The 26,442-nt window shown below is 36.3% G+C and overlaps 1 protein-coding gene across 5 annotated transcripts in view; it reads left to right on the top strand.

Annotated features, from left to right (window-relative positions):
• ASCC3 (activating signal cointegrator 1 complex subunit 3) overlaps positions 1-26,442 on the top strand; it is a 327,691-nt gene that overhangs the window by 57,026 nt on the left and 244,223 nt on the right. For all 5 annotated transcript variants that reach the window (XM_024551762.3, XM_045188637.3, XM_053914249.2 and 2 more), the window contains exon 5: positions 22,843-22,963. In XM_024551762.3, the coding sequence (XP_024407530.2) occupies positions 22,843-22,963 (121 nt within the window). The remainder of the gene's footprint in view (positions 1-22,842; positions 22,964-26,442) is intronic.

The raw sequence follows: 26,442 nt of genomic DNA, 5'->3' as shown, positions 1-26,442 counted from the left end.
AAAGAAGTAGTCTTACACATGGGTGATGATCGTTCAGCTCCTCAGGCTGTACCTGATCACCACACTTCATGGGAGAGAGAATCCTACTGGAGGTCTGTAGAGGAGAGAGAGCGATCAGATTGGTGAAGGAAGTGGAAATAATGTCTTATGATGAACACTTGAAAAAGCTGCAATGGGTTATCCTTTCCCAGAGAAAGCTATGGTGGGATAGGAGGATGGGCGTGATAGTGGAAGAACGTATGCGGACGATGGATGGCCTGAGGATTATCACCAGGACCTCCAAGAGAAGGTACATGGCAGCTCTGAGCTCTGCAAAACTTTTTAATATTCAGAGTTCTTTAAGTGTAATGAGTACTCTGGATGAGTAATGAGATCTTTTATTGGAGATTTAGTCTCATTTGTTGAATGATCACTTTTGTTGGAATTGGTAGAGAGTTGGATTTTAATAACTTATTTAAGATATTAATATGTTAACTCAAAATGAGGATTTAAAATTACTTGTTTCCAATTTGTGGCAATAACAGATTCCAAAATATTTTGCTCTTAATTGGAATGGTTGCTTGAGGAGTAAGACATTTTGCCAAATTTTCTACTTTTTGTTTTATTCTTCTCTGTTAGGCACTCATTCATTAATGTATTCTGTTTCACGTGTCAGGTATTCCTAGGTTTTGGGAGACAAAGAGGTAATCTAAAAATGTTTAACCAACCCATGCCCACTATCTTGCTTTCTTAAATCTCCTCTCGGAACTTGCATACGTACATTTAAAAGAGGAACGGGCAGTAAAATTGTGTTTGCTATAATGAGTGTTAATGATTAATTTGGAGGGACACACGGGTTACACAGATTGAAAGGTATCTGTAATATATCGATGGGCAAAAAAATAAAATACATTTTATTCGTAAAATAAGGGGTACATTTCTGTGTTTTAATTGTATTTGAGATAAAATATTTTGGATAATGTTTTAATGATTATTTTGTAAACCTAAGTTAGTCTGACTATTAGATTTAGAAATTGCTATAAGCATTCATTTAAATATTTAAAATTTGATATATTAATTTTGTTCAGCTTCACATACACATGTGCACATACACATACATACACACAATGAAAGCTGTAAATTTGTTTTCCCTAAGACAGTTAAAATCAACCTCAGAGAAATATTTTCTTTCTAAGAATCAATGAAGCTATCAGTTTGTCATATATATAAAACTGTAAAGAAGAATTTTAAGTATGTAGTAGTACCTAGCTGTAACCTCACCTCACACCTAATTAATTACAGTATATGGAAAATAAATAGCATTCACATTCCAAGTACTTTTAAATAAGTTGTAAGTGACCTTGATTTTAGCTTTGTTAAGTAACCGTAAATAATGAGCATTAATTATTATGGAAATATAATTTATCTAATTTCTCAGTGATGCAAAAGCATTTGCTTAGCACATTTTTCTTGGGAGAAAAATAAATGCTAAGTAAGGGATGTCCTAACTTTCATGGTCATTTTTTATATTGCTAAAGACTTTATTTTGGAATGTATGAATATTTAATAACTTTTTATGCCACAGACCAAACTAAGAGTAATTTACAGTGTTATATATAACATACTCTGCTTTTTTCAGTTATTCAGTTTTAAATGTTTTCTTTGATCATACTTTATTATTCTTACTTTTCAATACGTACATCATTTTATTTTCATGTGCAAATCTAAAATGGCTCATTATCTCACAGACATTCCTTAAATCAAATAGAATAATCAGAGGCTTACTATAATGTATATGCTGTTTGTTACTGATAGTAGAGGTACTACATGTATACCTCCTATAATTAAAAAAGGAAATAAACACATATATTGTATTCAGTTTACGTGTACTTTATGAGAATCAGAATGTCTCCTCTTGTCCTTGGGGCTTTCTTGGATAGGTACTGGTGCATCATGGTTTTTCTGTCTTTCCACTGTGCTTCGAATCCAGTCTGAATGGAGAATTTGTAAATCTTCCTGTCTTAATATTTAAGGTTATTTCAACTTCATATAATAAACTTCTGGAACATTTTTATTTTCTTTTGCCATTTTCAAAAAAGCCTTTGTAAGAAAGTGATTATGTCTTTCCTGGAAGTTGGATAGCGGTGTGCTTTGAAAGTATGGCCTGCTTGGGGGGCACACTTTGATCACTAATTCAAATTTTCCAGTAGTTGCTGGTTTAGTCAGAGTTTCTGTTTTTTCTTAAATCAAATTTGCCAATTATATTTTTCTGTGAAGTTAGCCATTTCATCTGAATGCTCAAGCTTTTTTGCTACAAAGTTGTTTTTAATGTCCTGTATTAAAAAAAAATTACACGAGCTTTTAGTTGTGTTGCTCCTCTTTATATCTGCCGTTTTTTCTAAGACTTTCCATTTTGTTAGCGGAGTGTGTGTTTTGTACTCAGAGAACCAGCTTTTGGTTTTGTAGCTCATGTCTTTGCTTTTCCCCACATGTTTTAGCTTTTATTCATATAGCATGTATTAGTTTTAAAATAAGACATCTGGAAGTATAACAATCTTTAGATAACATAAGAGGTTGGGATAAGCCTAATGGCCTTCTAGTCATTGTACATCCAGTTATGAGACTGTATTCCTTCTCAATGGAAATGGGGTTATTCTTTAATAATTTTATTCTGTTTACAAATTCTTGTGCTCTTAGGCTATCAACGATAGTCTTGATAACATTTGAAATATTCTGAAAATATACAAGATGGAGCAAAAGAAGGTTTACAGTTGTGAGTACGCTATACACAGTTTGTTCTTGTATTATTATTTATTAATTACTACTTTCTGTACAAACAATTGTAAACCTACTTTTGCCCCACCTTGTAAAGTGCCCTCAAGGATATTTTGAGCCTAAAACATAAAATAAATCACAATGAGAAATTCCAAAGGAGGTGTATTGATCCGGTGATTAATGCTGATAGAGAGCAATCCTATATTGATCGTTAATTACCTCTTTGTTACTTACTTGCTTTTTTCACAAAGATTTGTTAAATATCCTTTATGTATAAGGCATTTTTCTAGGTAATACTTGCTTAAAACACAAGTGGATACTTCTTCAACTTTATAAGTGTTTATTAATAGTAAGCATAATCATCTTAATTACTAACAGCTTTATGATTATTTAAGACAGTTTATTTTTTATTGTTCTTTTTATTATTCAGTTACAGTTGTCCCCATTTTTGCCCCATTACTCTCCCCTATCCTACTCACTCCCACCTCTCACATTCAATCCACCCCCTCTCCGACCCCCACCATTGTCTTTGTCCATGGGTCCTTTGTACATACATGTTCATTGACTCAACTTTTCCCCTTCTTTCCTTCATTATACCTCCTCCTCCCCTTCTGGTCACTGTAAGTTAGTTCTTTATTTCAATGTCTCTGGTTCTATTTTGCTGGCTTGTTTGTTTTGTTGATTAGGTTCCACTTACAGGTGAGATCACATGGTATTTGTCTTTCACTGTCTGGCTTATTTCACATAGCATAATACTCTCCAGTTCCATGCATGCTGTCATGAAAAGTAGGAGCTCCTTTGTTCTTTCTGCTGCGTAGAATTCTGTTGTGCAAATGTACCAGTTTTTGTTCCACTCATTTCCTGATGGGAACTTAAGGCTGTTTCCAGCACTTGGCTATTGTAAATAACGCCACTGTGGACATTGGGGTGCATAGGTTCTTTTGAATAGGTGTTTCAGGATTCTTAAGGTATGATCCCAGCAGTGGAATTGCCAGGTCAAAAAGCAGTGCCATTTATAGTTTTTTGAGGAAATTCAGACTGTTTTCCATAGTGACTGCCCCAGTGTACATTCCCACAAAAAGTATACTAGGGTTCCCTTTCGTCCACAACCTCGCCAGCATGTGATGTTTGTTGATTTGTTTATGATGGGCATTCTGACTGGTGTGGAGTGGTATCTCATTGTGTTTTTAATTTGCATCTCTCTGATGGCTAGTGATGCTGAGCATCCTTTCATGTGTCTCTGGTCCCTCTGTATGTCCTCCTTGGAGAAGTCTGCTCAGGTTCTTTACCCATTCTTCTGTTGGATTGCTTGTCTTCCTAGTGTGGACTCCTGTGAATTCTTTATGTATTTTGGAGATCAAACCTTTTTCTGAAGTATCATTGTGTGTGTGTGTGTATATATACACACATACACACGTAGAGGTAACAGGTATATATATATGTATTTTCCCATACGATTGGCTCCCTTTTCATTTTGCTGATGTTTTCTTTAGCTGTGCTGAAGCTTTTTAATTTGATATAGTCCCATTTGTTTATTCTTCCTTTTATATCCCTTGCTATCGGTAAGAATAGTGCCGCATGGAATATCTGAAATTTCCTGCCTATGTTCTCCTCTAGGACTTCTATGGTGTCACAAGTTATATTTAAGTCTTTTATCCTTTTTGAGTTTATTTTTGTGTATGGTGTAAGTTAGTGGTCGAGTTTCATTTTTTGGCATGTAGCCGTCCAGATTTCCCAACACCATCTATTGAAGAGGCTATTTTTACTCCATTTTATGCTCCTGCCCCCTTTGTTGAATATTAATTGACCGTAAAGACATGGGTTTATTTCTGGGCCCTCTAATCTGTCCCGTTGATTTTTGTGTCTGTTCTTATGCCAGTACCAGACCATTTTGATTACAGTGGTCTTGCCCTGTACTTTGATAATAAAGAGACTCTTTAGAGCAGTTTTACCATGATTTCCTCTTCTCTCTGTCCTAGATTCCCAGGCAGCTATAGCCCCAAGTTACCATTTTGGTGCTAGTTCTTTTCAGCCGCTTCTTATGAACGCTGAAGCCCCCATGCCCATACTCTGGCTTCCAGCTGAGTCTCACTATAGCTCCAAGTTGTATGGAGCAGTTTACGTCCACGGTGCCCCCTGGGAGCCAGACTCCTGGCCTGGCTGTCAAGAACTAGAGCCCAGCTCATCCCTTTCATCCTACTAGGTGCTTTACCTGTTTTGCTTAATTTCTGTTCCAGGGACACACTTGTCTTGTTTGTAAGTTTGAAGTGTCTGTTAGGTTTCTCTCTTTTTCTATTTTACTAGAGGAAGTGGATTAAAGCACGAAGTTTGAGCCATCTTTTCTTCATCTTAATCACTAACATTTATTGTGTAGGAAAGCATCCTCCTTCCTATCTTAAGCATAAAAGGAAAGGGGTTTTTCAAGAAAATTTTAAGATGTTTAAAAGTGAAATATATTTGTGTATTTTAAGAGAAATGACAATAATATTTTTATTGTGACAAACTTTAAGGGTTTAGCTAAATATAAATGCTCTAAAACTTGAAAATAGTAGAATAACTAAATTCAGTACATAGGTTGTACGTGCCGATCACACTGTCACAACAGTGACCGATGTGCACTTGTTCAGCTGTTCTTTCTGCTCAGGGTGAAAAGTAAAATCTTCAGTTCGCTCAAGGTAATAGAAAATTCATCATTTTCCATTATGTTGTTTTAATAAGAACTTAACTACAGCCTTTATAAATATTTTGATGATTCTGGAAAAAAAAACCCCACCAAAAACCCAAACCAGGAACTCATTGTTGCTTATATTATTGTTAAAGACTTATAAATTGCTTTATTTTGGCACTTTTAATCCTGTCTCCAGTTTTATATGAGTATTGGTTCTCATAACTTAGTACCTTATGTACTTTATACATCAAATGATACCCAGAAAAATGATGTGTGATATAATATTCTTGGGGATTGAATTTCTGTGTAAGAATTTCTGTGTAGGTAGAGTTTAGTGCCTTTCAAATCCCCAAATAGAAAGGTCCTCTGATAAATGCTGTGATTTTTATTGTCTTTGCTAATAAGGAAAGAAGCTAAACATTATTGCTTGCATATTGTCGGTCTACCATGAAATGTAATAAATAATTCTCATACAAATATTAAATGTGTAATGAGTTATGAGGATTGCTTTCTTTACAAAATGTTTATTTTTGTTTGGTGTACAAAGAACTGATCTTACTTGAGAAATAATACCTTAGCCACTTGCTCTAATTTATACATCTTGCTGTTTAGATACTTAGGCAAATTTTAAATTTCTGTGGGTAAGTTGCCGCTGCTTTTCCTAATTTGCTTAGATCAAAATGCCATCTCTTCTACTCAGAAGATGGATACCTTCTAAGGGACACCCTGCACTTACTGCATCTCTATCCCTCTCGACTAGTTTCAGTTAGATATTAGGCTGAGGAATTTGCTTATTAACTCAAGTGACTAAATAGTTAAAACATGTATTTTATTGCTATTATGAAATAAAAATTAATATTAAATGTAAAATAATTTTTTATTGATAAGGTGTTTTAGAAAATGCTATATGTCAGAGTAATTTCCATGTGGTTATATTGTGTTTGGTAAAATGAGGCTTTTCCTGTGAAATAAGATTTGATAGAGGAAACAAAACTTAATTGTTTGATCATTGGTCCTTGTACTTTTAAGTTAGTGATGCTTTATGCACTTAGACAAAATGTGAAAAAATTGGTAAATCAGAATCTGTTCTGTATTATTTAAAAATAAATTTTTTCTTTTTAAGGAATATGTGTTTTTGTAGAAAGGTTGGAAAAGATAAAAAATAAGGAGAAATGAGAAGTGTACAACTTAGTATTCTTTCAGCGTGTCTATTAGGACTTGTTCCAATTTTTTTATTGATAGGATAATATAGGTAAAGAGCAGAATTAAATGAAATTTTAAAAAATGAAGACATAGTTGCCCAAACTTGGAAGCAATCCAGATACCTGTCTGTGTGGAATTGGATAAACAAATTGTGGTATATCCATATCATGGAATACTATGCAATGATAAAAGGAGATGAGCCATCAAGCCCCTTGTAGGAAACGTAAATGAATATTGCTAAGTAGAAGCCGCCAAACTGAAAAGGCATCATTACTGTACAAGTCCAACTACTTGACATTCTAGAAAAGACGAAACTATGAAACAGTAAAAAAATTGATCAGTGGTTGCTGGGGGCTGGAGAGAAAGAGAAAGGGATGAATTGGTGGCACAAAGGGCATTTTTAGGGCAATGAATCTATTCTGTATGATGCTATAATAATGGATACATGTGATAGTCATGTATTTGCCAAACCTTGTGGAATGTACGACACTAAGAATGAACTATAATATACAATTAAGGGTTTTATAAAAATCTAACTTGATAGAATGATAAACTAGACAGGTAAGTTATACTTTATAAACATATCTAGATCTCAGCAGAGCATTTTAGAGTGGAAACAAAATATCTGGTAGTGCAGCGCTGTCTTCTTGCAATGATTGAAATATTGTTTGCACTCCAACATGGTAGCCACTAGCCACATGTGGCTGTTGATCTCTTGAATGGTGGCTAATATAACTGAGGAATTGAATTTTAAATTTTGCTTAATTGCAATTACTGAGAACATAAATAGCATCATGTGGCTAGTGGCTATAGTGTAGACAAGGAAGTATTTAAATTAGCAAACAAGATGGAGAACTGTTGGCTGGTGATTAAGACAGACAGTTAATAGTTGATTGAAAAACCTTATCCTAAGTATTGGTTTATTGCCTTTTGGGGGTCAGGTCCCCTTTTTTTTTATCCTGCATTTTGTTCCCTTTGTCCTGTCCTCAGTACTTTAATCAGTGGTTTGCATGAAGACATAGTTATTGTTTGGGACAGATTCAACATTGATATGTATTGTAGTGTTTACTGATGGTATGGGCTCCAGAATTTGGATTTAGAAAGCTCTTTAAAAACTAAAAAGAAGAAACAGAAAGAAAATGATGATAAAAGTGATTCATAAGGGATTCATTTGAAATTGTGGGCTTAAAATATATATAAAGTACAGGATATGGGAATCTTGGACTCTGAATTCCTGTGGGGAAAACCTAAAACCAAATGTTTTTACTCGGTTACACATTAACTTTGAACCAGCAATGTGATGTTACCATTATGTTCAGAAAAGTTTACCATCTAGTCCAGAGTTGTTTTAGTTTCCGTGATCTGCCCTGATCAAATTACATTTAAAATATTATAACATTTTTTAACCAAAAGGTTGCAGGTACAATCCCTGATTGGGCAAGTACAAGAAGCAATTTATCAATGTTTCTCTCACATTGATCTCCCTCCCTCTCTCTCTCTTTTTCTCTCTTCCCCCAACCCTCTCTTTCCCCTCTCCTGCCTCTTTCTCTAAAATCAATAGACATACCTTCAGGTGAGGATTAAGAAATAAATAAATAAAATATATTTAGTTTTGGATGCTATTTTTTAAGAGGCTCAGTAAAAGGCTTCTAAAGGAACCTGGATAGAGAATCATCTAGAAATCAAGTTGTATGACAAATAGTAAGGAATTTATGTATATTTACCTGGGGAAAAAAAGAACTTGAGAGTGAAGTGTGGCTTGTACTTGACCTTATCTTCAAATATTTGAAAGGCTGTCTGGTAGAAATACTACTAAGGTCAGTCTTTGTAACCCCAGAGGGCACAACAGAGTGATAGGTGAAAACTATAGTGAATTTGATTGAACTTAATATGAGGAAGGGTTTTTTTGACAATTGGCATTCTCTAGCAGTGACATGAGTTGCCTTATAAGATCCTGCTGGCAGAAGTAAGTTGGATGTTCATTAGGCAGAAAAAAATTTGTCAATAACAGCAGTAAGTATTTATTGAGTACTTGTCAGACATCATGCTAACTTCTTTTAACAGAGGAAAAAGCTGAGGCTCAGATTGCTTAAGAAGTTGCTCAGAGACATATAATTAGCTCATTTGGTCAGAGTGTCATCCCAATATGCCAAGGTTGCAGGTTTGATCCCTACTCAGGGCACATAGAAGAATCAACCAAAGAATGCCTAAACAAATGGAACAACAAATCGATGTTTCTCTCTCTTTCTTTCTCTCTCCCTCTAAAATTAATCAATAAATAAGAGAATTATAATTAGGTATTGATAATGAAACCTAGTTCTATTTGACTCCAGGCCTAAATTTTCAATGTGCTATTACTCTCCCCTCCCGTTACAGCTTTTATGGGAACTTTGTTTAGATGTCCTCTGAGGTCCCCTCCACACTGAGCTTAGATGACCCCACTGTCATTTCTTGAGAAGCCGTATGTGAAAGGTGATTATGAGGAAGATCATTAGATTGTAGTGTGTAACAGATTGCAGTGGAGACATACTGGGTGGTGGGCCGGAAGGTTAACTAGGAAGCTGCCATCTAACCAATGAATCAAGTTTTAGTAGGAGCAGTTGTTTTAAACCTAGGGCTGCCTTTCACAGAGCGCCAGGATATATTTTATTTAACTTCACCATTGAACCAAGAATAACTTACCACCAGAAATTGGAGTCAGAGTATGTCCATGTACATACTACAATTGTGAGCACACATCCTTGAAAAAAAAAAAGCTGAAGTAAATATGCATATCTGATATTTCGGTTAATATTTGTTACATGTTCATTTTCCTAACAAGTGATAGGTGATCATTAGACATGTTTGTATTGTTTTCTTTGAATTAACTCTATCATGATTGCTTTTAAATGATAGACGTATCAGTATTATGTATAGTTAACAAAGATTTACTATTTCTTCAGATCAAGACAATGTAAAAATATATGCTTTATATGTAAAGGAGTTAACACCTTGCCTGGGAAATAGGTAGTGTACGAGTGTTAGATATTGCTGTCGTTATTATCATGATACAGACCATTTTGTGTACTTTTCTAACTTTCTTTTTTATGATTTATTTATTTTAATAATACTGAACACCTAAAGTTAATTGCTTATATGCAAGGCACAGTGTCAAACACGTTTACATACATTATTTAGTTCTTAACCCAGCCCTGCAAAAGTCCTCTTATTTCCCCTGTACAAATGGGGACGTGGAGGCTCAGCAAGGTTGTCTAAGGCCCTAAAGCCTAGTGGGTACTAGGCTTACAGTTTGAGCCCTGGGTGACTGTTCTCTTCACCTAAACTGCTATATTATATATTCAAAGATGTGTTAAATTATTTGGTTGGCTGACAGGGGTAACATGAAGTAATGATTGGGTTGCTGACATAGATGCAGCCATACAAAAGGAGGTTTGGAGATATGAGCAGAGACGGTATCAGTGGATTATACAGAAGCTGTATTTCTTTAAATTCTGTAAAGCACTAGCAATTTTCAGAAACACCATTTAATTACATTATCAGAAAAATATTATTACATAAATATAGATATTGATTATAAGACATACCCAGATCAGAAAACTGTTAAATTGTGACAAACTTTCATAACAGAATGATACTTTGAAAGTATTGATCTCCAAGCTTTTTTTATCCTACCTTCTAATCATTTTTGATAATGCATCCCTGATACATAGTTATTCAATTTTAAATTACCCATATATATACTACTGTGACTTATGTTTATTATAAACATAGAAATGGAGAATTAAAAGAATGCCGTTTTAAAAATAATATTTAACTTTACTAATGGTATTAAAATTCTTTCTAGTCAGAGCAATGTGATTGAATCTACTTCAGTATTTTTGTGTTTTTTTTTTTTTTTTTTTTTTTTTTTTTAATTTATTTATTGTTATTTAATTACAGTTGTATGCCTTTTCCCCCATCCCTTCACCCCACCCCAGGTGAACCCACTTCCCTCCCCCCTCTCCACCCTCCCCCTTGGATTTGTTCATGTGTCCTTTATAGTAGTTCCTGTAATCCCCTCTACCCACTGTCCCCGCCCCCCACCCCCCACCCCCGCCCTTGCTATTGTTACATTGTTCTTAACTTCAATGTCTCTGGTTATATTTTGTTTGCTTTTTCCTTCTATTGCTTATGTTCCAGTTAAAGGTGAGATCATATGGTATTTGTCCCTCACTTCCTGGCTTATTTCACTTAGCATAATGCTCTCCAGTTTCATCCATGCTGTTGCAAAGGGTATAAGCTCCTTCTTTCTCTCTGCTGCGTAGAATTCCATTGTGTAAATATACCATAGTTTTTGGATCCACTCGTTTGCTGATGGGCACTTCGGTTGCTTCCAGTATTTGGCTATTGTAAATTGTGCTGCTATGAACATTGGGGTGCACAGATTCTTTTGGATTGGTGTTTCAGTGTTCTTAGGGTATAATCCCAGCAGTGGAATTACTGGGTCAAAGGGCAGTTCCATTTTTAGTTTTCTGAGGAAATTCCATATTGTTTTCCACAGTGGCCTCACCAGTCTGCATTCCCACCAACAGTGCACTAGGGTTCCCTTTTCTCCGCATCCTCTCCAACATTTGTTTGTGGATTTGTTTATGTTGGCCATTCTGACTGGTGTGAGATGATACCTCATTGTGGTTTTAATTTGCATCTCTCTGATGGCTAGTGATGCTGAGCATCTTTTCATATGTCTCTGGGCCTTCTGTATGTCTTCCTTGGAGAAGTGTCTGTTCAAGTCCTTTGCCCATTTTTTAATTGGGTTGTTTGTCTTCCTGGAGTGGAGTCGTGTGAGTTCTTTATATATTTTGGAGATCAGGCCCTTGTCTGAGGTATCATTGGCAAATATGCTTTCCCATATTGTTGGTTCTCTTTGTAATTTGGTGCTGTTTTCTTTAGCCATGCAGAAGCTTTTTATTTTGATGAGGTCCCATTTGTTTATTCTTTCCTTTATGTCCCTTGCTTTAGGGGATGTGTCTGTGAGGATGTTGCTGCGTGGAATGTCTGAGATTTTCCTGCCAATGTTTTCCTCAAGGACTTTTATGGTGTTACGGCTTATATTTAAGTCTTTTATCCATCTTGAGTTTATTTTCGTGTATGGCGTAAGTTGGTGATCGAGTTTCATTTTTTTGCACGTAGCTGTCCAGATCTCCCAACACCATCTGTTGAAGAGACTGTTTTTGCTCCATTTTATGCTCCTGCCTCCTTTGTCAAATATTAATTGATCGTATAGATTTGAGTTTATTTCTGGGCTCTCTATTCTGTTCCATTGGTCTATGAGCCTGTTTTTATGCCAGTACCAGGCTGTTTTGATTACCGTTGCCTTGTAATACAGTTTGATATCAGGTATTGTGATACCTCCTGCTTTGTCCTTCTTTCTCAAAATTGCTGCTGCTATTCGAGGTCGTTTATGGTTCCATATGAATTTCTGCAATGTTTGTTCTATATCTGTGAAATATGTCATGGGTACTCTAATAGGGATTGCATTGAATCTATAAATTGCTTTGGGTAGTATGGCCATTTTGATGATGTTAATTCTTCCAATCCATGAACATGGTACATGCTTCCATTTGTTTGTATCTTCCTTAATTTCTTTCTTCAGTGTTGTGTAGTTTTCTGAGTACAGGTCTTTTACCTCCTTGGTTAGGTTTATTCCTAGGTACTTTATTTTTCTTGTTGCTATATCGAATGGGATTTTTTTCCTGATTTGTGTTTCTGCAGTTTCGTTGTTGGTGTACAGGAATGCCTTTGATTTCTGGGTATTGACTCTGTATCCAGCTATTTTGCCAAATTCATTTATTAGGTCGAGTAGTTTTTGAGTGGAGTCTATAGGGTTTTCCATGTACACTATCATGTCGTCTGCAAACAGTGACAGTTTCATTTCCTCCTTTCCAATTTGGATGCCTTTTATTGCTTTTTCTTGTCTGATTGCTGTGGCTAGGACTTCCAATACTATGTTGAATAGGAGTGGTGAGAGAGGGCATCCTTGTCTTGTTCCTGATCTTAGTGGGAAAGCTCTAAGTTTTTGTCCATTGAATGTGATGCTGGCTGTAGGTCTCTCATATATGGCCTTAATTATGTTGAGGACTGCTCCCTTTATTCCCACTTGGCTGAGTGTTTTTATCAGAAATGGGTGCTGTATCTTATCGAATGCTTTTTCCGCATCTATTGATATGATCATGTGATTTTTATCTTTGCTGTTGTTGATGTGATGTATTATGTTTATTGATTTGCGAATATTGTACCATCCTTGCATCCCTGGGATGAATCCCACTTGGTCATGGTGGATGATCTTTTTAATATATTGCTGGATGCGGTTTGCTAATATTTTGTTGAGAATTTTAGCGTCTATGTTCATCAGCGATATTGGCCTGAAGTTTTCTTTCTTCGTTGTGTCTTTATCTGGTTTTGGGATTAGGATGATGTTGGCTTCATAAAAAGAGTTTGGGAGTCTTCCATCAGTTTGGATTTTTTCGAATAGTCTGTGAAGGATAGGGGTTAGTTCTTCCTTAAATGCTTTGTAGAAATCTCCTGTGAAACCATCTGGTCCAGGGCTTTTGTGTGATGGGAGTTTCTTGATGACTGCTTCAATTTCCTTTGCTGATATTGGTCTGTTCAGGTTTTCTGCTTCTTCTTCAGTCAGTTTTGGAAGATTATATTTTTCTAGAAATGTGTCCATTTCATCTAGGTTTTCAAATTTCTTAGCATATAGGTCTTCATAGTAATTTCTTACGATCCTTTGTATTTCTGTGGTATCAGTTGTAATCTCTCCTCTTTCATTTCTAATTCTGTTTATTTGGATCCTCTCTCTTTTCTTCTTGATAAGCCTACTTAAAGGCTTGTCGATTTTGTTTATCTCTTCAAAGAACCAGCTCCTGGATTCATTGATCCTTACAATTGTGCTTTTAGTCTCTATGTCATTTAGTTCTGCTCTGATCTTGGTTATTTCCTTCCTTCTGCTTGCTCTGGGCTGTCTTTGTTGTTGTTCCTCCAGTTCTTGTAGGCGTAGGGTTAGGTTGTTTGTGTGAACTGTTTCTAACTTCTTAAGGTAGGCCTGTATTGCTATGAACTTCCCTCTCAGGACTGCCTTAGCTGTGTCCCATAGGTTTTGGGTTGTTGTGAGTTCGTTTTCATTTGTTTCCAGGAAGTTTTTGATTTCTTCCCTAATCTCGTTCTTGACCCATTCATTGTTTAATAGCATGCTATTCAGTCTCCATGATTTTGAGTGTTTTGGGTTTTTACCCTTGGGGTTGGTTTCTAGTTTCAGACCCTTGTGGTCAGAGAAGATGCTTGATATGATTTCAATTTTCTTGAATTTGTTGAGGGTTGCTTTGTGTCCTATCATGTGGTCTATCTTTGAAAAAGATCCATGGACACTTGAAAAGAATGTGTATTTTGCTTCTTTGGGATGAAAAGCTCTGTATATATCAGTTAAGTCCATTTCCTCTAGGGTATTGTTAAGTGACACAATATCTTTGTTAATCTTTTGTTTGGAAGACCTGTCCATTTTTGATAGTGGGGTGTTAAAATCCCCTACTATAATTGTGTTGCTGTCAATATCTTTCTTGAAATCCTCCAAGATTTTCTTTATGTATTTGGGTGCTCCTATGTTGGGTGCATATATATTTATAATGTTTATGTCTTCTTGGTGGATTCTTCCTTTGAGTATTATGAAGTGACCTTCTGGGTCTCTCTTTATGGCCCTTCTTTGGAAGTCTATTTTGTCTGATATGAGTATTGCTACCCCTGCTTTTTTTTCCTGTCCGTTTGCTTGGAAAATTTGTTTCCAGCCCTTCACTTTCAGTCTGTGTAAGTCTTTTGTCCTGAGATGGGTTTCTTGTAGGCAGCATATGTGTGGGTCATGTTTTCTTATCCATTCAGCTGTTCTATGTCTTTTGATTGGAGCATTTAATCCATTTACATTTAAGGTTATTATCGATAGGTAGTTATTCATTGCCATTATTTCCTACCTGTGTTCCTCTGTCTTTCTCTTTTCCTTCCTTTCCTTAAAGCAGTCCCTTTAGCATCTCTTGCAGAGCTGGTTTGGTGGAGCTGTATTCTTTTAGACTTCTTTTGTCTGGGAAGCTCTTTATTTGGTCTTCTATCTTGATTGAGAGCCTTGCTGGGTAAAGTAGTCTTGGTTGGAGGCCTCTGGTTCTCATTACTTGGAATATTTTTTGCCATTCTCTTCTGGCTTGGAGCGTTTCCATTGAGAAGTCAGTTGCTAACCTTATTGGGGCTCCCTTGTATGTTACTTCCTTTTTCTCCCTTGCTGCCTTTAAGATCCTCTCTTTGTCTTGGAAATTTGCCATTTTAATTATGATGTGTCTTGCAGTGGGTCTCTTTGGGTTCCTCTTGTTTGGGACTCTCTGTGATTCCTGGATTTGGGTGACTTTTTCTCTCCTCAGATTAGGGAAATTTTCCATCATTACTTTTTCAAACAGGTTTTCTATCCCTTGCTCTTCTTCTTCTCCTTCTGGTATTCCTATTATACGGATATTGTTACGTTTCATGTTGTCCTGCATTTCCCTTATTGCCTCTTCATTCTTTCTGAGCCTCTTTTCCTTTTCTTGCTCCTTCTGGGTGTTTTTTTCTACTTTATCCTCCAGCTCGCTGATCCGATCCTCTGCTTCGTCAAGTCTGCTTTTAATTCCTTCTACTGTGTTCTTCAATTCAGAAATTGTATTCTTCATTTCCTCTTGGCTCTTGTTGATATTTTCTATTTCCTTTTTCATGTTGATATAGTTTGCAATGAGTTCATTGTAGTTTCCTTGTAGTTTCTGGTAGTTCTCTTTGAGCTCAGAGAGCTCATTGAGCTTCCTGATGACAATTGCTTTGAACTCAGTATCTGATAGTTGACTTGCCTCTTTTTCGGTTAGCATTCTTTCTGAGACTTCCTCCTTTCCTTTCATTTGGGAATTGTTTCTTTGTCTTCCCATTGTTTGTGAGGCTCTTCTTGTTGGCCTCTGCTTCTTAAATTGCTTTGTTCTGAATCCCTGGGTTTATGATATGAACTTCTATGGTAGAATGCCAATGGGATTCGGTGGTGCTGTCTCCTTACTCTCCTGTGCTCACTGGTCTTGAGCTGACGTTTATGTGTTTAACACGGTCTAACTCTAGTCTTTTCAGCACTCCAGGTTTTGTTGTCGCACCTGTGGGAAAAATAGAAAGGGGGGGAGAAAGAAAAGGAAAAAACAAACAAACAAACAAACAAACAAAAAAAACCAAAGATGGGAAGGAGGGAAAAAGGAAATAGGAAAGGAGGAAAGGGAGTAAGGAGGGAAGAAGGATTAAAGAAAGATCGGAGGCAAGATAAGAAGGAATTTTAACAAAAATTAAAACATAGAAATAGATAAAAGAAGGCAGGAAGAAGACATAAAAATGGTAAAGGATGGGAGGAAGAAGGAATGAAAGAAAAAAAAGAGAGAGAGAGGAAGAAGGAGTTCAGGTGGAAAGGAAAAGGGAAAAAAAAAAAAAAAAAAAAAAAAAGGGGGAAAAAAAAAAAAAAATCTTCTGTTGGCTTTAAACCGTTCAGGTTATTTCTGCTGTTGTCCTGTCTGTGCAACGGGAGGGGGTGGTTGGAAGGATTGGTTTTACTTTTCTTCCTTCCTGGGTCACACTCTTCACTGTTTTGTAGGTGTGGTCCCTGGCAGGCAATCAGGCCGTTGATCAGCCAATCCAGCAGCTTTGTTCTTGGGACTCTCGAGTGGCCGCTCCAGCCGCTTTGGCTCCGGACGCGTGCGCGCGCAGCAGGGGAATCCAGCCGCTTCGGGTTTGTGACGTTATTTGGGCTCTGAGCGCGCAGCCGGCCGACCAATCGAGCCGCCCAGGCTAGGGAGGCTGGCGCGCTGCAAGCTGCTGGTTCAGCCGCCTTGGTGTTACGACTCTCGCCAGCCCCTTTGTGCTTGGGAAGTGCGCACCCAGCCGGCCCTACGCTTGGTGAGCGCGCAGCCCGCCACCGAGCCAGAGGCTCTGCGCTTGGGAGCCCGATCCAGCCGCCCGGGGCTTGAGACTCTCGGGTGGGCGGGGCCGCCCTGGGACCGAATCACGCGGTCCTCGGTTCCGAGGTTTTGGGTCTGTGGGTGGAGCAGCTAGTCTCTGCTCCAAAAGATCTCGGAGGTTTCAGGTGTGGGCGCCCCTCCGGGGTTTCACGTATGGGCCCCGTTCGCTAATCTGCGCGCGCGCTACCGCGCGCAACCGGACCTCAGGTGAGCGCCGGTGCTGCTTATCCCGCGTTCCCCGTTCGCAGTCCGGGGGCGGAGGGGGGAGGGGCGCCAGGGGCCTTGGCCACCACCGAGAGTTCTCTAACTAGCCCCTGAGTGTCTCTATTTTCTTTTTCTTTTTGAGAAATTCCTCCTTTTCAAGCCCCCCTGGTCCAATCAAGCACCTGGCTGCTCACAGCGCAGCCTGGCCCTCTCCCAGGACTCCTGCAGCAGCCCCTGCGCCAGGGCTGGCGCCTCTGCAGCCCTTGTACCGCGCGGTCCCGGGTCCCGGGGACCTTATTGTCCTTGAGCACTCTTCTTACCGTCAGATCTTTCAATGTCCTCTATCTTTGGTCTCTAATCTTCGTATATGCTGGAGTACTGTTGGCTGTTCGCTCTGCTCCTCAGATCAGCTAGGTATTTCCCTGGCGCTGAGTGGAAGTGGTTTCCGCTCCCACCTATGTTGCCGCCATCTTCCTCCCATCACTTCAGTATTTTTGAGTCTTAGTTTAAAACCTTGTGGTATTCTGAGGTTCTGGTTCTTTATGCAGTTCAATTCAATACTTCATCTTTAGAACAATGGAAAGCCTTCAGAAGGTTTATTGGCATGGGATGGAGGAGAGGTGTTATACATTAATCAGACTTGCATTTAATAAAATTCACTCCACTTGCTATGTAAGAATAGATTTAAGTGTGTTTGGATAAAAGTACAGGAAGCCCTTTGAGTGATTTGGGAACTTAAAGTAGACAAGCAGAAAGACTTGAAATCTGTTTACTAGTTGAGACAAGAGGATTTGATAATGGATTGGATGAGGGGTGGGGTGGTGTTGGGTGCTATGGGGTAAGGAGGTGGTAAGGATGCATTTTAGGCTTTTGAGTTGTGTAACTGGAAAAAAGACAGTCCCATTCATGGAAATAAAGACCATTTAGAAAACTGAAGGGAGTGGAAAACCCTAAGATAGTTTTGGATGTTTAGAATTGTGAGAGGTAGGGAGACCTCCGAGTGGAGATGATAACTGGGCAATTAGGTATATGGAGCTCAGAGTAGAGTTTTGGGAAGGATGTTTGTATTTAAGACTTTTTAGCATACGCTTGCTAATGAAAGCTAAGGGCTTGGGTGTAAACAGTTAAGGAGAGACTATGGAGTGAAAGTAAGAAGAGAAGGCCTAGGGTTAAGATTTAAGGAACTCTAACATTTAATAGTCAAAGTGAACCTGAAGAGGAGACAGGAAGGTAGCAGTGGCCAGAGTGGTAGATACATATGAAAAGAGAGATGTGTCCAGGACAGCAAAGGAAAAGTGTGTTTCAAGATGGGTAATGAGGATTTAGCAGTGTGGAATGATGCACGAAGGAAGGTCAAGGAAAATGGGGCCAGAATATATCAAATGTATGAATAAGTATCCTTCAAACAATGGATAATGACAGATAATAATAGATGTGCTATTGAAAATGTTTGTATAGATATTTTTACTTTTGTTTTTCACAACTCTACTTTTTTATTGTAACCTTAAAATTATAGATTAGAATTGAATGTAGCACCTTGCATATGGTTCAGTCAATGTGGTATCCTTTGAGATACTAAAGGGAGTGTTTGAGATATCATATTACTGTTAATAAATTAAGTTTATTCCTAGCTTTCATTGCATTTTTTTATTCATATTGAGCCTGCAAATAACCAACTGTCTACCCTTTTAGGATTTACCTTAGGGATTTCTTTGTGGGACCAGGTTTCCCCATCTTGTACACATGAGCTTTTTAAACCCAATTGTAGGGTTCTTTTATATTTATCTCTGTTACTTTTCTCCTTAGGTCTGGCCAGATTATACCGGACTATTTGGAAAATTTTAAGATCTTGATTCTTCCAGGCACCATATTAACACTTTAACAAATTTGATCTAATGTCTTCTGGTTTATATATCACTGATACATTTTGAATAGGACAAAGCCATGGCCAGCCCTTGAAGAACACTTTTAGTGGCTGATTTCCATGTTGAAATTACTCCCATAATCTCCCTAGCCATATTGTTATCCAAAAGGGCACCTTGCTTCCGTCAAGGTATTTTGTGCCTGCTGTGCATCACTGGCTGTTTTTCCAAGTGCCCACTGACTATTTGCTTCAGAGAATGGTTGCTCTCTCCTTTAAAGAGGTCTTTTTGGAACTCCGGATCCACTTAAGTTTGACTTCCAGTGAATTCTGTAACACTAACTAGATGGAAACAAAAATACAACTGACAAACTTTGTATAATTATTGAAATTTTATTTGCTTTAAAGACTGTTTTAGTGATTAAATACTTTTTCAACATGCTTTGACTAACCTGAGCAGTGGGATTCAAACAGGACATTAACATGAACCGAGTTGTGTTTTACTGTAAAATGTTTTGCCTGTAAGCACTTGCGCAAACCCAAAATCCAAGTATGTTTTTTATTTTTCTATCCTGTGGTTTCACAAACCCTTGGCATATCTTTACACATTCTACTTTGAGAATAGCTTTATAGTTCTTATTTAGACTCATTATATCTCTTTCATTAAACCGTTTTATGGGATTTATAGTATCATTTCCCCTGTTATATTATTTAAAGGTTTATCATTACTTTACATTTTGTAATCATTTGATAGCATCCAGTATAGCATTTTTCCTATTGGAATAAAAATTACATTAATTCAGAATAGTGGAAAGTGGGGATTACCGTTGCTGAGAGATTCACAAACTACATTCATCTGTTAAAGAGTATGGTAGGAAACAAGGACATAATGTTTTTAAAGTTACTCTGCGCATGTTCCAAACTAATGTTTGTTGGTTAACTTTTTGACTGTTTCAATTCATCATTTTAATTTGATGAAGAAGTACTTTAATTTTTTGTTGTTGAAAAATCTTTTCCTTTATTTTTTGTTTCATACATTACTTTATTGTTGTTCAATTACAGTTGTCTGCATTTTCTCCCCACCACTCCCCCCATCCCATCCAAACCCACCTCCCTCCCTTGCTTCTGCCCTCCTCCTTGTCCATGTGTCCATTATAGAAGTTCCTGAAACCCTTCTCCCCACTGTCCCCTCCCCCCTCCCCTCTGGCTATTGTTAGATTGTTCTTAATTTCAATGTCTCTGGTTATATTTTGTTTGCTTTTTTCTTTTGTTGATTATGTTCCAGTTAAAGGTGAGATCATAATTATTTAATTTAATGGAAAGGTATTTATAATGACAATAAGAATTCTAAGAACCTTTGTCTATGTAGAGTACCCTAATCGGTGATAATGGCTTTAACAACATCTACAGGAAAAGATGTTACCTGTCTGTTCCTATTATGCCTCCTTTAAATCTCATATCCTTAATTTATAGCTGGGATAGTGAAATTTGCCTTTTTATTGTTTGTGACCTGCATTCTTTTTGTTTTCTTTAAAACTCTGTAGTTGATGTCTGTTTCTGTACCCACAGATAACATTTCCCTCCCAGTTTTCACTTTGTGAGCAGCGCCTGAAACTTGCCTCAGCGCACAGAGCAGTGATGCAGACCCCGCACCTTTCCAGTCACTGTCACCGCCAAATGAGTGTGTAGTGCAGATTTCGAATGAGAACTGCACCTGCTCTCAACGTGCATAAAAATGGCGAATGTTAGGGAAAGCATCATTTTAGGATTGCTCTAAATCTGACGGCAGCTGATCTCAGGATTTTGGTGGGGATTCTTTGTCTTACAGTTATGGAAGTTCTGCTATTCAGAGCAAATGAGCTTCCTTCTCCCATTGCTAGGTCTTGGGTGTGTTATTTTTAAGAAAAACTCTGCTCTTTGTGCTATGATCTTGTGCTTCTGATGTTACACTAGAAGTTATCTTCCAAATATACTGCTGTGTCTTAAAATTATGGTGTGGACAAAATTTTTAACTAGAATCTCTAATTTATTATGTGTGAACAATGAATTATAGTTTAAGTAACCTTAAACCAATAGTTTAAGTAGCAAAGAATATATATAAAGGTAACTCTGCCATGAGAGATTATTTTCTTAAGGAGGGAATGGTCTCAGTTTAAGAATGTGCACATTCTTTGAGAGTTGGTTAGATAAAAAGGATGTTTCATGTTGCTTGTAGAGAGCATTTCCTGTTTGTTTGGAGTGTTTGTGAGCGGAAGTACCGTATTTTGCCATGTATAATGTGCACTTGTATGCCCACATTTTTGAGGGAAAAATAAGGATGCACATTATACATGGGTAGTGCTAAAGCATGGGTGCGCATTATACACAAGAGCTCATTATACACAAGAATGCATTATATGTGACAAAATGCAGTCACTGTAGGTATATATTGCAATTATTTATTTTGAGTTTGCTGGTTCTTTAATATCACCCTTAACATTAATCGCAGGGCTTGAGTCTAACAGCAAGCAATTCAAAACACTCAGTTAAAATGCTTATTGGGAAAAGTATATTTAATCTTTATCTTTCAATATGGAGTGATTTTTTGTTATTTTTAATATTTTAAGTCATTTTGGTTCATAGATTAAAAAATAGCTTTGTCGATGTACAGGGTGTGCCAAAAGTAGGTTTACAGTTGTGAGTACATGAAATGGAGTTTATTCTTACATCATTATTTATTAGTTACTATTTTCCATATAAGCCTACTTTTGCCCCCTGTATAATCTAGATAAGTCCAAGTATCACCAAAGTCAGTTTTAGAGCATTTTTATCACCTCAGAAAGAAATTCCAAATTTTTAGCAATTATTCCCCTATCCCCTCTCCACCCCATCCCTAAACAACCACTAATCTGCTTTCTGTTTTAGACATTTCCCTATTCTTTTATGGCACAGTTCTCCCCCAGGCAAGATCTCTGAGGCTGAACTCTGTAGCTAAAGGTGGAGACAATGGAAAGCTTCTCTGCAAGTAACAGCCTTGCTTTAGGAGCTGAATACTTGATGGAAGGGGGAGGCAATAAGCTAAGTTCTTGGCTTGCCTGGCTTTGTGAACCAGGATGAGAGTGATTGAGGCCCAGTGTTTTTCCATGATGCTCTGCCCAAGGAAAGGCTGTTCCTTGATTGGAGGCTGGTAGAAGTAGGGTGGCCTTGTGTGTGGATAATGTCAGTAAAATGAGCAGCAGGAATAAATTATTAAATATTTAATGTCTCATATGCTCAATGTAAATTTCTACTTTTGATTCTGGTTTTGTTTGTGTGGAATCTCTGAGAACAGTTAGAATTTGGTTAATGTAAAATCTTCACATGCAAAATTAGAATATAACATTTCTGGACAGGAGAAAAAAACTATTGAGGAAACCTATAGGCTTTCTGGAACAATTATTTTACACTTTTGTAATTGAAAATCTCTTAATAGTAAAACTCATTCTGTCATTCTGGACCCAACTTAATCTTTGGCAACTGCTCTGCATAGTTGGGTAGGATATGCGTGGAAACTTTTTATAAAGTAACATAAAGCACTTGCAGTACTGTGTTTCAGATTTCAGATTTAATAAACATTAAAAATTAATTACTGGTAAAATAATTTAATCAAACAAAATTTAATAAAATAATTACTAAGCATTAAAAGTTTGTGTGATTCATTGAAATATTCTAATAGTTCTTTAACTCTAAAATGATAACTGTTATGTAGTAAGTTGTAAGAAAAATGGTACTCTATTTGGGAAAACCAGAATAATATGTTAAAAAAGCAAATTAATTTTAGAGTTTTATTTGGTTATGTCATGAAAAACCATATATAAGATTTGATATTCTGTGATCTAGGGTTTTACATATAAATCATAATTTTAAAAATTGTCATGTTCTTTAATTATATAGTTGCAGATAGCCTTTATAAAGTCAAAAGGTCCTTAGCAATGTGAAAAGTTACTTTCTTTCCTAAGTTATTGTGTAAAACTATTTGCTTTCTAAGTAATTTTGGGGCACTTCTGTATTAGTTTGGTGTCCCACCTCAGCTGAGTAGGGTATTAATAACTTCAAAAAGTTAATTTTGAGGTAACATATTTTGATTTTCACTCTTTCATAAGCTATTTGAACTGCTGGGACCGGATGGACTTGAACTTATTGAGAAACTCCTCCAGAACAGAATTACAATTGTGGACAGATTTCTTAATTCTTCAAATGATCATAAGTTGCAGGCTCTTCAAGGTAAGAAAGTATATAGTGGTATTTCTAATTTAAAGGAAAAATTTATTGATTAGCAAATGTTTTTAATATCATTTAATTTAATATACTTTTAATATCATTTGGTATGCTATATAATTTACCATCCTTTTAAAGTAGATTTTAGATATTGAGGATTTTTAAACATATATCAGTGCCCTAAAAAACGGTGGAGTGCCAAAGATTCTGTTTATGTTTAGGTGTGGCATTTTTTTTAAGTAGATGATTTGAATAGACAACATTTTTTTAAAGCAAATATGTGTAATAGTTACTGCGGGCCAAGTAGTGTTATAATTTCTTTCCAACTATTTATTTGGAAAACTTTCAAAACTGTTCAAAAGTACAAGGATTGTCCAATGAACATGCCTTTCATGTAGATTTACCAGTCATTAACATTTTGCTTTCGCTCCCCCCTTTCTCTTTGCTGATAATAATTCTCTACACACTTGCATGCCCGTGCACACGTACACACAAATATACCTACATTTAAAGTTTTTGCTGAACCATGACTGGAGGTTGTAGATATCCTAATAATTCAATGTAAAATCTTCAGTTTGTACATGCAAGAACAGCAACAGTCTCCCAGTTCAATGTAATTACCACACTTAGCAAGTTGAACATTTATATTGTCATATATTACATATATTTTAAAATCCAGAATTAGAGAGAGTTGTGCAGGAAGCCAAAATTATAAAAAAGAATTGACTTCTATGGCACAAGTGATGCCAAAGTCAGGTTTTAAATGATAAATAGAAAAACTGAATTTCTTACCTTCATCTGCATGTTTTTTGATAGCCTTAATACTGTTTGGATTTTTTTTTTAGTGTATGAACAGAAGAAATTAAACACCCTTCTTCAAACTCATCAACATTTATACTTCTTCTATATTATGTCACCTTTTCCTTACATTTATCAGTATGGCACAAAAAGGAAACTATAAAAACAGCCTGGGTTTATGCAGAGAACTTCTTACTGATTTCCTTTATCTCATACTTTTGATTTCTGATGGTTGCTTTGAGTTGCTTTGAGATTTGTGGAAACTTTGAAGAATTGAAATGAGCCACTTTGTATCTCTACAGGTCTTTGGTTTTTTAAGTGTATTGAAGACTTACAAACCACCTTGCTTATTGCAGTAAGCCAGTGGGGTTTAGAAGCGTTTAAAATGGGTATCTGCCAGATGAAAAGGAATGAGTTTAAATATCTAATCTTGTGATATAAATTCTAAGAATTCGGTGTTCATTTTGTCAGCCTTCTGTTAATATAGAGATACTTGCTTTCACCTTTTTAAAATTCATCCAACTTTTTTTTATTTTTCAGTTACAGTTGACATTCAATATTATATTAGCTTCTGGTATACTTAACTTTTAATAGTGTAATTTATTAAGAAAACTTTCAAAATCAGTCCAGCTCACATACTCTTAGGAAACTGTAAATCAGGGGGTCCAACCTGCAACCCGCAGGGCTGCATGCGGCCCAGGATAGCTATGAATGCAGCCCAACACAAAATTGTAAATTTACGTAAAACATTACTTAGTTTTATTACTTAGATATGTACTTAGATATGTACATTTTCTATATGATTTTAATGATTTAATGATTTTAAAAGATTATTGAAAGGGCTGCTGCATAATTAGAGTTATTGCGTGAGGACTTCTTTGCTTATCTGTGGTGGCGGTTGTCACGAAAATTTTGCATGAACCTTTTTTTTTTTGCTAGTATTTCAGTTTTTGTTAGTATTTGTGTATTTAATGTGTGGCCCAAGACAACTCTTATTCCATTACGGCTCAGAGATGCCAAAAGGTTGGACACCCCTGCAGTGTAGATGACCTGAATTACTGTTGTTTTTCAGTTTCCTTATGTTACCGTTTGTATAACATTTTTACAGAAATCTTATTCTACTTTTTAGAAGCCACCATACCTTTTAACCCATCAGTCTGCTTTGAAATATTTTCTACTCAAACTGCTTTTACTCTTTTAGTCTATGCTGGATGATTATTAATGTTGCTATGAAGAATAATAATTATACTATAGAAAATCAGGGGCATTTACACAAATAGACTTTTAACTTTTTCAAAGCTCTGTGGGAAAGAAGCTCACAACCCACATAGTTTAAGTTTCTTTGTTTTTTAAGTAGAGTTTTCTCTGTCCATGCATTAAACATGATTCTCCTTAAAAAAATTATTTTTGGGGAGATGCAATACTCTTGAAGGGTTCTTTGGATTCTTGTTACTTTATCAGTATTCTCATCCATTTATATATTTTGATACAGTTTTATGTTAATAAGCCTTTAAAATCCTCTCAAATATACCAAATTCTATTTTTTTTTTTTTTAATTAAGCTACCTTAGTATGGCAACCGCATTCCATCCTTTTTTTTAGTCCCTCAAGTCATGGTCTTAGAGAGCACAGATCCTTGCCATATAGCATTTTCTAGCTTTCATACTGATTTTCTCTGAATCTTCTTTATCCAGATATACACCACCCTACTTTATCTCTGTTCTTATAAGCAGGAAATGTAAGGTAGGGCGGAAGTAGGTGGGTATAGCATACTGACTGTTAATTTGAGGATGGTTGTAACTAATTCTATTTTCAGCACTGATGTAGAATATGTTTAGTACACGTTATATTATAAAATAAAAATTAAGTGAGCTCATGCTGTCAAGTAAAAGTGATTTAAGTAATTATACAAGACTTTTATTCATTGTAATTACATTCTAAAAGGATCCAAGCTTCTACATTGTCCTTTGGTAAAACTGTATGTTAAAATTGCTGTTAATCTTACTCATTTCATTTCAACTTGTCAGTCTCTACCATTGCTGAACCCATCAAGGAGAACCACATGTTTAAGCATTTCCTGCTCTACAACTTGATTTTTTTTATTACCTATTATGTTCAGTCTCACAGGACATATTCTTTGTATTCTGATTGTGGCTTTATAACTCTGTTCTTGAGGTAGACATATTTTCTTCTTTTAATTTCCTTTTTTGGATGATCACAAGTGTGTATACTAGGATTTTGTTACTATCACATTTGTTTAAAATATTAATAATATTAACATAGCATTTAGTATGTCACCAAAAGTATTTAGTTTCACCCACAAAATCTTTGACATTCATTTTTAATAAGTATGGTATTAGTCACATTTTAAAAAACTCTTAATATCTAATTGTGTGACTTTGCAGTTTAAGTTTTAGTTCAGACTGCATGTGGAGACTGTTAGAATGCTGCATTATTTTTCTAACACAAAGTAGGTTATAAATTCAATCATAATAGGTTTATAAAACTTACTTAGAAAGTCAGATATGTAAGACACATTTTTTCACAGCCGCAAAATGTAGTAGTCTTAATGTAGATGGGATTATCTTATTTAATAATTTTGAGATGTAGAAAGTCTTTATTTCTTGCTTTCCTTTTTGAGACTTATAAAAGTCATTATACAGAGGACGTATTTCATGTGATCGAGAG

This window comes from Desmodus rotundus, chromosome 11 (genome assembly GCF_022682495.2).
Source record: "Desmodus rotundus isolate HL8 chromosome 11, HLdesRot8A.1, whole genome shotgun sequence".
In the NCBI taxonomy this organism is placed as follows: domain Eukaryota; kingdom Metazoa; phylum Chordata; class Mammalia; order Chiroptera; family Phyllostomidae; genus Desmodus; species Desmodus rotundus.
Note: the sequence above shows the minus strand (reverse complement) of the source record. Positions and strands in the feature narration are given on the sequence as shown.